At 38.6% G+C, this 19666-nt stretch overlaps 1 protein-coding gene across 2 annotated transcripts in view; it reads right to left on the bottom strand.

Moving 5' to 3' along the window:
- LOC145992609 (uncharacterized) overlaps window positions 1–19666 on the bottom strand; it is a 63436-nt gene that overhangs the window by 24118 nt on the left and 19652 nt on the right. For both annotated transcript variants that reach the window (XM_083128965.1, XM_083128966.1), the window contains exon 3: window positions 4890–5290. In XM_083128965.1, the coding sequence (XP_082985091.1) occupies window positions 4890–5290 (401 nt within the window). The remainder of the gene's footprint in view (window positions 1–4889; window positions 5291–19666) is intronic.

Genomic DNA, 19666 nt, shown 5'->3' with positions numbered 1-19666 from the left:
AACTTTTTCAGTGTATATAGAAATTGCTGGAAAATTTGAAGTTGTCGGGCTTCTGTTTTTGTCTTATTTGCATGCCTGAATTCGTGTTTTATTTCTATTATATCTAATTAATATATACAGGGTTCGCACGTAAACTCTAACTGAGTTTTTCAGAATCAGCACATTTTTTTCCAGAGTACTCAATACCACTGGGTATTACTATTCTAAATATAGCATCATTTCTTGATCTACCTGTTGATTTCTTGACTTTGATTGACTTTCTTGACTGATAGACACCCTGTTATAATATCAATTAATCTGTGATGCAAAATAAACACATATCTAAAACCTTCAAATAGTTCATATAAAGCAAATTAGTGAAGTTGGAATTATTAGTACAAGAACAAGCATATTTTAGTCCTTCAGATGTGCTTCATTGGGACTCAATGATAATTAGATGATTTTCCCTGAGTTTTTACTTTTCTTCAAATTTCCTGAGAATTCCAGGTTCTCCAGGTGTGTGGGAACCCTGTATATAATTCATATAGACAACAAACAAGAATTGTTGCAGTAAACTAGGTCAAATTTTCAGAATACACCGCTAGGACCTACAGTTTAAAATGGAATCTGAACCACTGTGTAATACGCATCCACCGGATCCCTTGATTACAAGCCAAAGGTGTTCCGATTACATCATGAGGGAGGCCCCGTTATTAGTTGAGAAACATTAGTCAGAAGGTACGTGACATATAATTAATGCATGTGAGGGATTGTTTGAAAACATGATACTTTACCATTGCATTTGAACCTTAAAACAATAAGTTTGACCTACCTCCATACCATTGCTACAGTGTCTTCAACTTGAGTATGTCCATGTAACTTTTTTGGTGTAATTACATACAATGCAAAAAACAAAATATTTTAACATTTGTAGGAAACTTCCTCAGGGTTTACAATCATTTTCCTGAAACAAATGCCTGAACTTGTCCAGGTGTTTTTTAAAATAAATTTCCACACCATATTGTAGTTAACTAAATTTTGTTAACTGTTTGCATCATATATTTAGGGGTAGAAATGTTTGAATGCAATTGAAAAAAAAAAGCATTTCTAAATATTTATTTTACTTAGATAAAACTACTGCATTAGATTAGTACTTTCACATGTGAAAAATCCATATCCACTAGAAGTGCAACAACCATACACAGACATTTCCAGAATCTTTGGATTTTTAACAGAAATAATAAAAAACATATTTCCAGAATATACGAGGCATGTCAGGAAAGTAAAGATGCAACTGATACGTATCTTAGGGAAAACATGTAAGGCACAAGTTTGCACAAGTTAAAAACAGTGACAGTAACCTTGATCCCTACTCCATCCAGTAGCATTCATTCGCAGTGCTGCGCCGAGCATTATGAGGGTCACACATGCTGGAAATGGCTACGGTGATAAAGAATCCCATCAAATGCAAAGTGCAGGCTGATACGGTTTCTAAGCGGACATATTCCTCATTAAATTGTGACAGTTTGGAGAACAATATGAATCCTAATCATGTGACGAAGTGGTGTCATGCCTTCGAAGTAGGACAGATATCCATAATGAATACAGGAGCGGGAGGCCATCTGTGATCTCTGATGACCTTCTCAAAGGAATTGAAGGCATGACACCAATGACGATTCATAATGTTCCCTTAAACTGCTACAATTTGACGAAGAACCTGTGGAAACCGTATCCCAGCCCGCACTTTGAATTTGCATTAATGATTCTATATCACTGCAGCCATTTCCAGCACGTGTGACCCACACAATACTCAGCGCAGCACTGCGAATAAACGCTACTGGAAAGATTACGGATCATGGTCACTGTCAGTATTGTCAAACCCCTAAGATATATATCAGTTGTATCTTTAATTTCCTGACACGCCTCATAGTGAAGAGTCCAGCACCGTGGCCATGCTTTGGGCTCCAGCTACGGGATGCATGAAGGTTTGAGGGGAAGCTTAACAACTTTTCCTGAGATTTCGGCCAGTGTAGGGGACTGGTGCCCACCCACCATCGTGAGCAAATTGGGGAGCTATGAACATGTAGTGTAACCTGCTCATGGAAACCTAAAACAACAACTGCTGACCACATGTCACCCCATAACTAGTTGAATGATTTCCAACCTCTGCAGTAGGTAGGTAAGCCCTGGCCCTCATGGGCTATTGCCGTACGGGCTTTTCTTTTCTTTTTTTTATTTAGTTGAAGAGAGCTTATAATTGTGAACTCTTTTGCATGTACAAAACATACAAGGGAGAACTGAGTACATTTTATTGAAATGGTATGTAGAACAAAGTTAATCTTGCGTGGTGATTACCTAAGGTTTCAACCCCTTTGCATCCATAGGGCAAATCCTACAAATGAAATTTCAGAACACTGTTTATCAGCATGAGATGGCTTATTTTCTATTCTGTGGGCTCTTTATTATTGAAGGGAGGCGGGCAAAATTTTAGTTGATTGTTGTTACATGTTCGTTTTATTTCCTGACTTTTCCAGGTTTTCCAGGACGAAATTTACACTTTTCCCTGACAATTACAAAATAAACTAAATCGATCTTTTTGCAAATGGAAATAATAAACTCGTACAGATCCACGTATGATTTTGTTAAGTACCAATATTATCTTCTATGAAATTGACTTAATTTCTCTGTTCTCTATGATTTGAATTCAAACTGCCAAATAGTGAATTTGGAAAATTATTACAATTCACAAGCTAGGGAAGGATTACGGAATTTTGTCATACATAGTAAGTTTAAAATAAAATACTTGATTATTTTTAAAGTTACGACTAAATGAGATAAGAGTGAATGATTAAGAAATACAATTTGTAATTTATCAGTCTCCTTATACATTCTCGGTATTATATGTTGATATTTCCACTGAGGTTTGGAACCCTCTGCTTGCAAGAACCATGAGTGCGGACTCATTTTTCAATGCATAAAGCTACTTCTCTCTTCTCTGTAAAGCAAACAACTTAACTCTTGCATATAAGTGAAACAATTGAATAGAACAAAATCAAGTGTCATATTTCCTTACATTATCAATGGGATTTATGCTTCAGTAAAGTATATCCAAGTGAAGTACTGTGAAACTGACAACATGCAGTTATACCATTAATGCTGACGAAAAGGGTATGTAGGTATTAGAAATTTAACTGCAAGGAATTTATAGAATTGCATTGTATGGGTACCTGATTTAGCTAACCACACATTAAAACAGGAACACTCTAATAATAAAAGCTTCTGAAAGTTCATATACGAGGGACATCCTGAAAAAAGCTCCAATGGTGCCTGTACGTAGCACTAGTGGTCAGAGATAGACACACACACATGCAGGCAGGAAGGAGTGGCATGTAGCTGTAATCTGGTACAGTTGCAATGCAGCCGTTTTAGGACAGTTCTAGGTTAAAGATTGCAGCTCTCATACAGTCTCCCACAGACTGCGATGTAGCCTACATTGCACGCTCAGAATTTGGCACAGAGCCACCAGCAATCGTGAGAGGTGTGCAGACCTGACATCGTGAGTGATAGTATGGTCAGACGATGGTACAGACAATTCACGGAAGGAAAATCGAATGTGCACAACCCCATACAGCTGAGTACATGCGGTCAGGTGAGAGATCTTGGACCACTCCCTGTACAGCCCTGGCCTTGAATGTACTGACTTTCATCTCTTTGTTTAACTTGAGAGGTTTCTAGCAGGTCAAGGATTTCACAGCTACACTGCGGTAGAGATAGTTCCAGTCTTTGCTGTCAGACACATATACCATGGGCATACAAAATTTAGTGCCATGCTACGACAAATGCCAGAACAATGGTGGTGATTATGCCGAAAATTAGATTAGGACTCACTGTTACTAATGCAAAAAATTACAACTGATATTCTTGTTTTATTTAATAATTTATTTATTTAATAATATTTAATAATAACTGATGATCATTATTCCATACTTACAACTCTGACAAAAATGGCAATCATCAGCATAGGTTCTCCTTGGCCAAAGAAACTGTATCTTCAAATCAAAGGTGAAGGCCATGTTGGTGGTTTTCTTTGACTGGTGATTGTGGTACGCAAAGAATTCCTCCCATAAGGCCGAACAGTGCCCGCAGCAATGAAAAAATAAATTCTGGACTACTCGCTGAAGAGATTGTGACGGTGAGACGAGAACTTATTGTTTCTGGTGAGCGTTTTCTGTTCCACGACAATGCCCTCGGCCATAAGGCAATTGTTATTCAACAATTTCTTGCACAGAAAGAGATGACTGTTATTGACAACCTTCCATAGTCACCAGACTTGGTACAAACTAATTATATTTTATTCTCAATAGTTAATTCCGGGTTTGAATCCCGGCCTGGGCATGGATGTTTGTGAGTATCCACTCATCAATTTCATTATATCATCATTCATTCCCATCTTCGTGATTAACCAAAAGTGGCCCAAAGGCAAAGTAAAACGACAAATCAATTCTCAATAGTCAAATCCCATCCCAAGGAGCACCATTTTCAGTCCGTATGAGAAATAAATGATGCTGTAACCAGGCAACCCAACAGTACACCAGAAGAAGAGTTCCACAGGGAAATTCTAAAGCTGTACAGCTGGCGAGAAGTATACACAGCCAGGAGAGCATATGGCGAGGACTAAGGAGAAAAAAACTGTAATGTATTCTTATTCTCAGTTTCTATATACCAGTCTCAAAATGTAGTAGACATACTGTACATTCAGTGAGAATAACATACAAACCACTTAATTGCTGCATGTAAAATATTCTTGCCTCTCTCCATATGGAAATGAAACAATCTCTAGTCAAGATTCTAGGTGTAAGAACATTGATAGAATACGGTTTCATTCTTTGGAAAGAAAATTATGCACTTACAATTCTCCCTCGATGGCTAGGCCCTCACTCTCTATTGTCAGCTCATTCTTTGTCACTTCTTGAGGTTCTATTTCAACCATGTCATTATCACTGTCTTCGAGCACATCAGCACCAAATTGAGCATTTCCATCACTTGTGGAGCTCTCATGAACCTCACCTGGCTCATCAACTTTCATACGTTCCTCCGTCAGTTCCAGTTTAACAGAGGTTGAAGGTTCTGTCTTCCAAGTGTTTTCGACTGCCTCTTCATGAAGAGGAACTTCTTCGAGTTCGGTTTTCACTGAGCAATTCACAAAGTCAGGTGTTGGCCCTTGTGGTGGGGACAAATTGGACACACTAAAAACTTGCTTCTCTCCACTTCCTGAATTCATATGCTCTGATGAGGATGAGGCACGCAAAGACTGAAAAGATATTGACATGGAAATAAGAATGTTTTTGGCATATTCCACATCAGTTCAACCAATGAAACTTGGCACACTCAATCTTTCAATGATGATAACAAACTACTATTACAGTATTTGCCAACATATAAGATGCACCGGTGTATAAGACACACCCCATTTTTCATATACTATTTTGAGAAAAATCTTTATCACTGAATTTGTAATGAATTTACTGTATTTCAAATATAATATTTCAACAAATAACAATCTTACTACGAAAGAATAACATTTTAATCTTCTTCGTCATACACCACAAGAAAGAAATCATTTAATTCAGATCAGAGAAAGTTTCCAGAAATGAATGTAATCAAAAACTGAGTATTGTGTGTAAGATGCACCCTGTTTTTCAGACCTATTTTTAAAGGTAAAAGGGCCTCTTATACGCTGGCAAATATGGTATTTTGTCTTGAACTTATCCCAAACATTCAGCGATTCCCCGTTTCCTTCTGTTCATGAAGCCATCAGCATAAGCTGCACTTCTTTACAAAAGGAAGAATAAAATATATCCATCACTTATATTTACCTACATATACATCATATTCCTTTAATGACTAAATAATTCCCAAATTATTTTCATGTAATTATTCTCTTTCATGTGAACTTCTGTCTGACCCAGAGGATGCAATTAAATAAGTTTTTGAAATGTTGCACGACATTTTAAAGTGTTGCAGTTACACAATCGCTGGATTCTGTCTCTTCTTCAATTTCATGTACACACTATTCATTCTTGTCATTTGGGTTAAAATGGAGGGGGAGAAAAATGACATAAAAATATGTATAAATACAGTTATTAAAATAATGTTCATCTGGTCAGCTCTGTTTATTCCCTGTTGACCTTTATTTTCTGCCATTTGCAATAAACACAAGTCACTGTTGTATCAGCCTATATCAGCAGTCATATAAAAGACTTATGCACTGTTTTCGAAATAAACTTGGAACTGTTGATGCACACTACATCCACCGAGAATGCAAATGTCCTATCTCTAATTGTATTACAATTAGAGATAGAACCTTTGCATTCTCAGTGGATGACTAGACAAAACTGACAAAAAGAAAAACACACAAAGCCAATGCCAAGGCCAGGACTTGATCCCAGGACTGAAGAGGTTTTCTTGGGCAATCAGCCAGGTGATTTCCGGATAGGCTTCTGAGCTTTCGAGAGCTAACATCACTCTCATCTTCATGGATTGAAGTGCAGAGATAAGTCAGGGTGAAGTTATATGTATTTGGTGTGGGAGAGGTCTGGTGTAGGTGGCGGGCCAATCAGGTGGTGTTTCTCCAATATCCGCGCTCCCAGCCGACTACCGCTAACCAGACTGGGTTCAGTTCGAGTCCCATGGCCCTGTTGAGGTTTTCCTTTTCCCTGTGAATGGCTATTGCTTCTTTGATGAGAGGGTCCCAGTAATTTGATGATTTACTGATCATCTCAGTGGCTGTGAAGTCAATTCCATGGCCCTGGATGGAATGTTCTGCTAACACTGATTTTTCGAGATGAAAATTCTTGATGTAGCTGGACATCATCATTCTACCAGCAGACAAAGAAAATGCTGCTGTTATACTTGAATCCACAGACTACAACAGCAAAATCACGGAGAGCACATACCGACCTTTATTCCGAGACCCCACAGCTGCAATAGAAAGGAAAACCAGGGTTCTACTGAAGAAATCCACACTGCTGAAAGAATTCCTGGGACCAGTTAACACCCAATGGAACAGAACCTTCATTACTCTACGGCCTTCCCAAAATACACAAAATTGATGTTCCCTACCATCAGCGCAATTGGATGCCCTACCTACAGACTTGCCAAATTCCTAACAGCACACTCCAACATCTGATGGGCAAGTGCCAACCAGGGAGTCGTAACGTAACGAAATGGAACGGTATTTTCAATTACGGTTTCCGTTACGTTACAACCAGAAACAGAATAACTTTTTTCGTGAACAGAAACGTTACCTCAGGTATATGAACATTACGTTACAGGTGTGCATAACGGTACCGAACCATAACTGATCTCTAAAGGAGTAGGTCTTCACGTGACACTTTAACGTTACATCCATTGCCGGCAACCAGTAACGTTACAGGGTAAGAAAGAGGTTCGTCACGTATTGACTAGTAACTTTAGTGTGTGTGGAAAGTGATAGTAACGTTACAATTAACCAGTAACTTAATTGAGGTCACTACTGAAAAAAACGTTACACTCCTTTTTTCAAAGCAACAACGTTATTTATAGCTGGTATCATACAGACGTTCCGATGTGCAATACCGTGTCCGATGCCGTGTTCCGGAGAGAATAACATAGGTCTCTCGTATAATTGTGCTCGTTACTTTTGTAACGTTACAGTTCTTTTCCTCCACAAAAGTCTGTTTCGAAAAAGTGATACACATATCCGTTACGAATAGCAAATACCGTTATCGAAGGCGTTTTCGAAGAAGTCTCATAATTGTTTGATTTTGATTTGCTGTATTTGACTTCGCTTTTTTTTTGCCACTTTTGGCTAATTCTCGAAGATGGTGATTGGTGATAACAATATGAAATTGATGAATGCACACTCACAAACATCCACGCCCAGGCCGGGATTCGGACCCGGGACCCGTAGCGTTCTCATAATTGTGATCGGCAGCATAGTAACATTACAATATTTTGACACCTTGAAAGTCATTAAGTTATAATACGTATTTTCGTTTTGGATGTCAGTGAAAACATTAAATTGTAAAACAAAACGTTTCATTCGGCGTGACAGAATTCTGGTTATCGGAATTTACTGACTAACTATGTATTTATCACAAATATATTTCTTTTCTGCATACTTAATCACTTTACGTGAATTTGTTCTAATTTGAATATCTATGCAAGATGAATTTTAACATGTGCGTTCACTTTATACAATAGGAAAACAAACGTTTGTTGAAGGAAAACGTTTCTATCTATCTATCTATCTATCTCTCGCTCTCGGTTTACATGTGTTACATCAATTAAAAAAAAATACATTATGTTTTTCGATGAGAATGATTCGTTCTTAGATTAAAATGCTGAAGGACGAAACATAAAGGACCAACCATGGTCGAGCCAAAAAGTCATCCGTGCCACGCGTTCGTCCACATAAGCGAGAGGCAAGCTTTTTCCTATCGGAAGACGAAAAATAATTGCTTGCTGCGCGACCTTGAGAAGGCGAACCGAACTGATAGCAGCAGCACCACGCAAATCGGAAAATCTGAAACTTTGTACACGTGACCTTCGATCACGAAGCATCCGAGTAGACAACGCCCTGAGGCGATATGAAAGGCACTTTTACCCAGTGGCGGCCGGCGGGTACTGTCAACGTGATCAAGAAATCGAAGAAAAAAAACCTCCGCAATGCCTTGGCCCCCCTCCTTGAGGTTGCCCCACTGGCCAAGATGTATATCCTTGTTTGGTAACGTGGAAAACAGTGTGTTTAAGTAATAACACACTAATACGATTCATCTTCACTCACTAACCTATCTTTAAACACTACAGGACACTTCACTAAAAACACAATTACAAGAGGAAGGGAAAGCAAATCTTCTCACCTTCTCCTCCCCCATGCACACGTATTCCAACTGGACGTTGAAAATATTCTACATTTGATGTAAAAAGAAATTGTCGAAATGCCAAAGGAATTTTTACTTTTATATTTTTAAAAAGTCTGGATGGCCCTCTAGGCGCATCTATCTATTATCAAAATGTTCATTTAACTTCGGAAAAATACTAGGTTCGTTTCTCCAAATGTTGGCAGAAAAGTAGATAGTACCTTTTTCACGAATTACTTCCCCAACGGGTCGTACAAATCCGTCGTATTTAGCGACTTATCTCTGAAGATGGCAACGGTGTCAACACTGAGAAAGTTCCCTCGCTGTGCTAAACGGGCACGGCTGGTGTCTTATGGGCTAACCCCATTGGCTAACACCACCCCCTGCCACCTTCTTCCCGGCTTATGGTGCAAAGGTTACTCGCTGAGACTTCACCAACCCTCTGCACGCGTTTCAACTTGGTTAGGCCAGCTCTTGGGTGGCGCCGACCGCTGCCTCGCCGAGGATACGAAACAGCTGGCGATGCAGTGAGGAGGTTGGGGCGGTTCATATCTAGTCTGTGGTTGGGGCGGTCGTCACGTCAGCTTGACCGATTGAAAGATTCGAATCTCATTGTCTGTAAACTATCAATGTATTAATTTAACAATACTTGGGCTAGGGGCTAGGTATGCATTTCTTCTGAGGGTAGTGCCATGGCACGGCGGCTCTCCCCCTTGAGCCGCCGCTGCTTTTAGCAAGTAGAAAATACGTATAAAGGATGGAATTTGTGTACGAAACAAATGAAACCGCGTTTGCGCAACTGGTCTGTAGCTAGACAGGGCCTTTGGACTCTGAAGTAGGCAACAATTGTATGGAGAGTGATTCTCAAAACTAAGCGAATAAAAGGACAGTACACGTATTTTACAAGGGCCCTCATCTGCTTACAATTTTGAAAATTACTTTGAGTAATTCGTGCCTTTTTGGACAGGAGATGAATTAAACTTTGTGGTGTAGAAACAGACAGAGCGCCTACCACGTTTGAAAGAAGAGCATAGGCAGACATTAAAGTAATTTTCAAGAATGTAAGAACGACAGTCGACATGGACATTGAGCAACGTGTGACTGAGAAATACAATCGGAACAAAGGACAAGATTCTTCAAGAAACAGTAATTTTATAAAACTTCCTATCATTAACTAAGTTCATCCTTTTATCCTCTTTTGTTTCTTCTACTTTTGTATTGTTCTTGTATCGCTTTTCTGCCACTTGTAGATAATCGCGACTATGAACATTAATGATGATCATATTAAATCTATGAAGGGATGGTTACCAAAGAAAACGCTCATGCCCAGGTGTCTACTCGAACTTGAAATGTTTGGTAGAGAGTTTATGAGTGGATCACTCAACGACTTCGGCTTCGAGGATACTGTTTCAGTTGCAACATGCAGTATAATTACGTTTCTACTACTCTCAATTGACCCAAGCATGTGGTATGTGTCCTTCATTTTACTTAAAAAGCCCCCTTGATACATGAGATACTGCAAATAATTTCAGGCATGCCGTCGAATTCACATTGCCTGGCACTTTTTTTAAACTAAGTAATGAAGTGACGTGTATATTCATATTACGACTAGCTCGAACTAAAAACTCTTGTGGAATACTGTGTATATGTTATCCTTGTTGAAGTGAGGAACTTCATATTTTGCTAAGAAAATATGTATGAAAAAATATGTTTGTAGCTACTAGAAGAATTCAAATTATTATGATGGAATTTCAACTTGCGTATACTCTTCATATAACGTGGTATATAGTTATCGCAGACGAGGTCTTGTTTCGCAGTCAATTTATTTTTAGTTGAGGAACTCGAGAGTAAGTTGCAAATATTTAATGACCCACGTTGTGGTGTGCTGTTCGATTAAGCAGAATTGGAGTGAGAGAAATCATTCAACACGTCAATTTGTAACTGTGAATGCAAGTTTTCTTTGATTTAGCGGGAAATCAGTCTGCTATTGTTGTAAGTAATAAATGGAAACATATACATTTTCTGCTCGAGTAGGAATCCACAGGCGTTATCCAATCAATCAGTTTCTGTGTTTGAAACTTCTGTCTAGGAAAGCTACATAAAATTTGCTTTTAATAACAGCAGCTTCAAAATAACCTATCCATTCTTGTCATGCCAAGTAATGTTTGATTTTGATTTGTTATATTTAACTTTGGTTTTCTGCCACTTTTGGCTAATCGCGAAGACGAGGATGGGTGATGAAATTACAAAATTGACGAAAGGACATCACAAAGAAAAATGAAAATGATGCATAGGCTGGGATACGAACTCGGGACCTGTGGCGTCGTATTGCGATGTGCTAACCGCTCCGCCACGGAGGTCTGCAAAGTTGTATTTGACCATTGTACATTGTTAATGAAATAAAAACATTACATATACAGTGGCTCACATTAGTAACCGAAACGTAGCATTTTGTTTCATTTCTTCACAATATTTCACAATTAACAACATGTACATAAATATAATCCATTGTGAAATATTTATACGCATTTATTAAAGCTATATTCCCTGTTACGTTTTTCTTTTTTTGTTTAATTTTGGGTGTTTCAGCACTTAGGCTATTTTGCACCCGCCACGTTATACTGGGTCCAGCCCCTTACCACAACAAATAACATAACTGTAAGGTCGCATAACTGAAATATGAAAATATTCTGACTTAGGTTAAAAGCTGAGGCTGTAAAGGGGCACTCAGCACCCATGACAAAAAGCAGGAGAACATACAGAATTATACTGGCCAGTCGCCAGAGACTTGTTAGTCAGCAAAAGGCAGCCCAGGGTGTACTACGTGGAACTGATTTTGACGATTGGGTGTATGTACTGCGTGGAAGGTCACCCCTTACACCCCTGTTACGTTTTCAAATCTGAAATTAGTTATTTATATTTGGGTGTGAAAAAAAAGATCACTTTAATATTCAGACAAATCTTGAAAGCCTTCTGTTACTGTTACATAGTTTTTTACCGGTCAACTACAATGCGGGGAAAGAACAATTCATGCTACTTCCTGACTACATCTGTTATGAGTAACTGCATTGATCCCTGACTGAAGTACGAGAAAAATGGGTAACAAAACAAAAAAACAACATTTGACGAACGACAGCTATTTATATTTGCCGTATCTAACCAAAGGGTGTCGGTACGTGCAAGAAAATTGAAAATGTTAAGTACATGTAAGCGTACCGTGGGTAACGCAATAAAACGTAATGAAAAGCAAAATGAGGTAAATTCCGTATCTCAGAAAATTCAACCAAGATAAATGGGAGAAAGAAATGAAGGAGCTTCGGTATGAAAAATCAAGACCCTTTCCTCACCCCCACCCCCCTCTCAAACCAAGGGCTCTGAAAGCAGCTGTGCAACTTGGAGCAGACATTGGGACTGCTTTACAGACGGGATAAAATGAAATGTACTTCCGTTTTCCTACCAACTCAGAAGCGAGTTGGAAACTCTTCATTGCTCCTGTATAGATAAGAAAGTGGGGGAGGGCAGTAGCAGACAAGGCCACCACGGAAACTTGTTTCCAGCAAGCTTTATGTTGGAGTCTTGGCAGTTTGTGGAAGGATTTTGTGTTCTGCCTTCCCCCCCTCCTCTCTCTCTTTGGATTGAAAAACAGGGTGCGACGATTATGCGATGAAATACGGTAATATATAACGATAAAGCTTTATTTGATTGAAGATGATGATAATAATAATAATAATAATAATAACCCGTGACGCAACGGTCCGTGAGGGCCACGTCCTACCTACCGACTGCCGGCTTCACTTCCACCTGCCGAGGTTGGAATTATGGGGTGACGCGTGGTTAACAAGACAAGTCTTCAGCTAATCTGTGGTCTTCAGTCTTTGCAGGTTTCCATGGCCGCGTCACGCTACTAATTTGTAGCTCCTCAATTTCCTCACGACGGTGGATGGCCACCAACCCCATACACAGGCCGAAATCTCAGAACCAGGGGTTCCGGGTTCGAATCCTGGCCTGGCCATGAATGTTTGATCTTTGCAAATTAGCCAAAAGTGGCACAAAAAGCGAAGTATAATAAAAGAAAATCAATCAATAAATTGTTTATTGTTGGTTGACGTGAATTGTTAATATGCCTAAACTATTAAAATACTCTAATAGCAGGTTTTCTGTTGCAAATTATTATTTGAATTTTGAGGGCATCCATGACGAAGTGCTTTGCATACTGCTCTATGAAACCGGAGACCCTATGATCGATTGATTGATTGATTTGCTTTATTTTAATTCGCTTCTTGTGCCACTTTTGGCTAAACGCGACGATGAGGATGGTCGATGAAATGATGAAATTAATGAAGGGACACTCACAATGAACACCGAATGAACACAATGCCAAAGCCGGTGTTTAAGCAAGCTGTGTTAACCACTCTACCACGGAGGCCGGAATCCTTCTTAATGTATAGGAGAAATCGTTCTTTGACATCGAACTAAGAACAGTTAATATGCGTCACCTCGGAGTTATTATATTTTAAATTTCGAACAATCAATTGAGATTTATTCTTCACCATTATTTTGTCCACATCAAAACTTCCACACAATAAGATCAATTACACTAAGGACAACAGCATTAGAGTCTATGCTTTAAGGAATGATTAAGCACACAACGATGACGGAAAATAATTCACATGATTAAAGTGATGCATTACATCAGTGAAACATAAATTTTCGGTCATGAAGAAAGATTGAAAAACGCAGGGACACAATAATCGATGTGTTTATTTATTTTATTTCGCTTTTCTTCCACTTTTGGGTAATCACAAAGATAAGTATGAAAGGTGTGTTAAGATGAAATTTGTGAAAGGACAACTACAAACGTAAATGGATAGGACACAGTCCAAACCCCACAGACCATTATACTGACCTTATGTCATGACGCCAGATCCTCGTTAGTGTGCAAAATGCACTCCATGGTCACAATGACGTAAGCATTCGTAGAATTGATTTGTATATCATTCTTTCTTTTTTTCAGAAAAACGCGAGCTAAACTATTGCGCGTTCTGTGATATGTTCATTACTTCTCAGGAACACTCGCGGCCTTCAACCAGTTTTATCCTTAAACAAAATTGCGGGTTAGGATGTTAACAGATACTTCAAAGACAATATCCAAAAAATTACTTGTCACATACGCAGAATGTAAAACATTTTTATTTTCTCGTTTCTTCTACATCCTTGGGGAGTAAAGACGGCTGGAGCGTGGTGCTGGTCATATGACCTCCAAAATGTCCGAACTCGAGAATATGCGACACCCTACTGCCACAAACCCTTAAATGTGCCTTCATGGCACGGTTCTATACGCACGACGAACTTTACCTTACCTTTACTACTACTAAGTACTCATGCCCGGAATTTTTGTATTTTTGATCCCTCATTATGTCTCCATTGCTAACCTGTTTCATTTCCAGTCATGACAGCAATTAGTCGATGCAATAAAAATACGTCAAACTTAAAATGAAACAGGTGTCGGCGCGCGCACACACACACACACACACACAAACACAAACTCAAGGAGAGAGAGAAAGGCGGGGTTGGGGTGGGGGAGGAACACAAAATCCTTCCACAAACTGCCAAGACTCCAACAAGATGCTTTGCCGGAAACAAGTTTGCGTGCTGGCCTTGTCTGCTATTGCCCTCCCCCACTTTCTTATCTATACAGGAGCAATGAAGAGTTTCCAACTCGCTTCTGAGTTGGTAGGAAAACGGAAGTACATTTCATTTTATCCCGTCTGTACATCCGAAATGGTAATCTGGCGGTTAAGAAAGCAACGATGAGTATGAGCGACGAAATGGTGAAACTGATGAAGGGACAATCACAAAGAACACTCCTGCACAGGTCGGGATTCGAAACCGGAACCCCTGGCGTCGTAGCGTGCTGTGCCACTCTACCACGTAATATTTTTTATGTACTCATTTTTAGCTACTTCCTTTGTTCCTTATTTTATTAAGTGTATCCGAATATTAATGTTGCTGCTATGTAAAGTCCAACGTTCATAATTTAATATCTGACTAAATTGTATTTTTTCAAAATTGTTCCACTTTGTATCACACATCTACGATACCGAAGATATTTTTTTAAAAAAAATTCTAACGTTCCTTCATTTAAAATGTGTCTGACATGCCTTAAAATGAAAACGTCTTATCTGGCCAAATATTCGAGAGTCTACCTATTTAGCGAAGCGTTTTTCTGTTGTTTGCGACGTGAACAACGTAACGTCTCGAAGGTAGTGAAGTATAAAGACATTTGTAGACATGTGAGCACTTTTGTTATCATATTCACTGATTGTAAATGTCAAATGATGGGGAATTGCAGAATTACGCCTGTTTATTTGATGGAATTCTAAGTGAAAAAGAAGAGAGGAAATGGAGATATTAATACTAACATTTATTGAACGTTTTATCCTGGATGCGAACCCGGCTTCTTAAAGGTAAGTGATCTCACTTTGTATTTGTTGAATATGTATTTAGTGTACACATTTGTGCCTAATAAAGAAGTCCAAGAAAAATGTATTTTTTAGCTAATACGTTTTAGAATTATTATTTTTTTAAGTATTTGTAGGTGTGTTTTACAACAAAAGAGCATTTCGGTATCAAAGCAGAGGGACACAAGAAAGAAAATGCAAGGGCATTAAATGAAAACTCCTTAACTTCATTAGGGGTAACATCTGAAATAAATAAATCAATAAATAAATCTAAGCGTACATATGGTGAGACATGAATCCATAGGGACAAAAGTATATTTTTGGTGAAATGGATTAGAATCACTGCGTGCACCCTAGAAAGTTTGATAAAACACCTCAAGTGTTTTTCTTAAGAGAAGTGTAATACTACCAAATAGGACCTCTGGCAAGAAATCGCTAATAGGCGGTGTGTGCCAAACAAAGAAGACGACGACAACCTATCTCCAGTTCTCAAGGGCATTTAGTGGAATGAGTGATTATAAAGTTTTATTTTGGATTTGTTCAGTAATATGGTGCAGGCGATAATCGTTCAGGTGTGTATATGTATATGATTAATTGAATTAGGTTATTTTACTTACCTTTTTGTCATTTTAGTATATATATATACTAAAGCAAGATATATATATATATATATATATATATATATATATATATATATATATATATATATATATATATATATATATATCTTGCTTTAACCCACGGAAATAACTATTTCTGCTTCTGCATTTTTCAGCAGTGTACAAATACGCCACAAGCTGCTTCTACATGGAGCCAATCAGATTCGCAGTGTTCGATTTAAGGGAGGGGTAGGAGGTTAGAACTACATTTTACAGCGGAGGTAGATGAAGAAATTGGGATCCTTAAAACTAGCGTGAATGGGAATCTCGGTCTTTTACGATTGGTTACAATGGAAGGAGAAGGTTCTTCGCTATCCAAGGGAAGAAAGAGAAAAAATCCCGTTCGCATGTTTTTCTCCTTTGATGACATACGACGAGAATCTCACTGTCTTATTCCGGGCTGCGGAAAGAAAGTTGCGGTAAGTGCAATCTTCGGGCAGGTTGAAATGTTTCAGTTCTCGCCGTAAATTCCGTTATTTAGGATTTCAGGATGGGACTTATCTTAACTTGTCGAATCTCATAGCCGTCCTAGACCGAAGCCACCTTGATCGTGTTATTACTATTTAAACATCATAAGTGTTTTCTATCTTATAAGTTACATTCTTCCTCTCAATTGTTCTACCAGTGAGGGTCAACGTAGAGAACGTGGTCTCGAAAAAGGAAACTGAAAACAGCTCGTCTAAATGTCGGAGAGCCTTAGTTTAGAGTGCAATGGGGTTATACGTCGTATAGAGCGACCACAAGGGGAAAAAAAACGCCGAAAAGTGTACGCACAGATTTTCCTTCTTCCATTCAGCTCTGGCCATAAGAAAGCATGCTTTACTGTGCCCCTCTCCTCCACGCGAGAGTACGGTGCACGCGAGCCGCGAGTCTGCTCAGGTTTATATCCTTGTGGTCCCACAGTAGTTTCTGTTCATTTCTGCAGGAATTCAATCTTATCATAAAAAACTAACTAAACTTTTTGCTCTGATTGTCGTGGATTAAAAAAATGTTAGGATGCAGGCGAAAGGAAATGGAAAATAATTAACGTTTGTAAATTACACGTAGGATTGTGCACGAGTGCACTCTTGCTCACACATCACATTCTGCTATGAGCCAGCGTATTTAAAGGTGCTTGAAGACTATGGGCAGATCTTTTCATGTCTGCAGGTTTGCCTTGGGAAAATTCAAATGCCTAGTTTCAATACATTAATTAATTTAACTTTATTTGGGATTCTATGAAATTATTTGCATGGAGGTGCATATAGAAACGTTCATTTCATCATGTTAACGTTTGAAAGCAACTGATATAGTCTGACCGTGGGCAATAGTTGCTTCGGCATTTCAAAACTCGGCTCCATATGCATGTGTGGGGGGTAGAGGAGTATTTTATTTCCTATTTCGGCAATTTTACGTAGCTTTCCTACCTCTTCAGTTATTTACTATGTTGAGGTTGAATAGATATTGGGACAAACTCAATGGTACGTCCATACCTTAGCCAGGGTTTCAAATAGCAGCTTAGCTGATCAGTCACGGAGCAGGCAACGACTTTAGTCTTTACGGTGTTCTTCAAGCAGCAATTTTAGTATGGTGTCTTGATACTAATTTTTTCATGGCCATTATTTTGTTGGCCGTGACGATATAAGTTGTTATTGAACATTGTATCTAAAACTCAAAGTTTGCTGATTTACGTGAATGCTGAACTCTTACTCCAAATTGAAATGAATGCAATACTCCTTGACTACTAAAAAGTGATAGCGATACTTGAAGTGAAGGTCGGCTTCCCCGATGTCGCAGTGGTAGCGTCGTCGCCTTGTATTCCAGGGGTCCCGGGTTCGATACCCGGTGGAGGCACACAGTGGTTCGGATCCAATTTTATAAACTGTAGGTTCAGTTCCGATTAGCCTTACTGTGCATAAAGTCTGACTGTTAAACGTGACTCAGTCTTACAGATAAGAATTAGAAGTGGAAAAATGTCGATTTACTTCAAATACCCTTCAGAGGATTTTTTTTTTAACAAAACTGAAAACCGCATTTTTGTAGTTACGTTCGTCTGATTCCCGTAGGACGATAGGTGAAATACGTTTCCCGAGAAATATTTGAAAGGAGTTGTGTTAAGATGTCAAGCATGTAGCCCACAGCCATGCTGTATGATGAAAGCATAGAGGATAAGCCCCACACTTAATCTAGGTTCACAACAAAGATAGCGACTGAGAGGCCTAGCGTAATGAAAGGCAAGGAAAACTGTTAATCATTGGAAGAGACAATGAGTTTCATGTTTAGATCATTCTATCATATGTATAATTAATGAAATTGCTTATAAAAATAAAAAATGGTACAAAATGCTTCAAAGTAATTGAAAATATCGTCTCCAGGAAAAACCGAGAAAAGGAATACGCCCATTCAAACTGCAAACCTCGATTTGCATACTATATAGAAGGAATTTCCACCACATACTTGAAATTAGTTTGAGAAAATCTAAAATACGAGGAATCCCTATTCTCGTGTTGCTATTTCCTGTCAAATAAGAGGCTGTTGCGGTCTACTTCCGCGCTATACATTGAAGAAACAACGCTTTATACTCCGAAGTAGATACCAATGGTTCATGGACGCCCGCATTTTTTTTCAGGGAAGGGCAAGCAAGGTAGTTTTTTCCAGGGGGGGAAACAAGGTGCATGTCCTACACCATAAGTGTTGTCTTTTAAAAAAAAACATTACTTTAATTTGAAGTTATGTTCATGCAATAATTAACATATATTATTGTAGCTGAAATGACATTATATGTGATATATATATATATATATATATATATATATATATATATATATATATAATTTTTGGTTGACTTTCATTTTCCAGGGGGGTCGTCCACCCCTTGCCCCTCTTTCGGACGTCCTTGCAAAGGTTCTATTTTTATTTCGCGTCTACCACTGTTAATCGCGATGATAAAGGATGCGATAGATGATGGAAGTGGTATAAAGACAATATCTTCTAGTCCAGGTTCTAATCAGACTTTAGACTTCGCATTGTATTACGCTAATTAATTTGCCACGGGATCGGCTACTTTGTGTTTGTCTGCTCATCAAATGATTAATTAGTTATTCAAACTCTATAGGTAGCAAAGCGATATAAAATAACGAAACGGAAAAAATCCACTTGACGTCTTGTAGTACTATCATCAACCTACAATTTCATGCTCACAAATCCACACAGGAAACTTCTTGTGGCATTAGTTTTGCGGAATGGCCTTGGGAAATAAAGATCGCCCATTTCCTTGTTCAGCTCTAGACAATTCAGGTGCCTTATCGAAGCTGCTCTTGAGCACGCAGGGTTTCTAACCTACTTCGCCGTAATTCAGTTGTTGTATCTTGATCAATATGCTGCATTGAACATTCCACTCAGAAATCCCATCCTATTCAACAGGGCGAGCTCACTACCATCCACTATGTGTAGGGTATTCTATAGTATTTTAATCAGGCGTAAAAAGTGCTGGGATTCCAATTTGTGACTAATCTCCATACATTAAGCATATTGTTATATAATGACAGTTAGTGGTCTCCATATATTTACGTATATGGGTATATTGTACGAATACACAAACTCGCACATAGATTTTACTTTGATATTAATTCTTTCAGTATGAATAAAACTATTTTCTTTATAGGGAGATCATAGTGGTAACCTA

This window comes from Lepisma saccharinum, chromosome 9, assembly GCF_977018435.1.
Source record: "Lepisma saccharinum chromosome 9, izLepSacc3.1, whole genome shotgun sequence".
NCBI classification, from domain to species: Eukaryota; Metazoa; Arthropoda; class Insecta; order Zygentoma; family Lepismatidae; genus Lepisma; species Lepisma saccharinum.
Note: the sequence above shows the minus strand (reverse complement) of the source record. Positions and strands in the feature narration are given on the sequence as shown.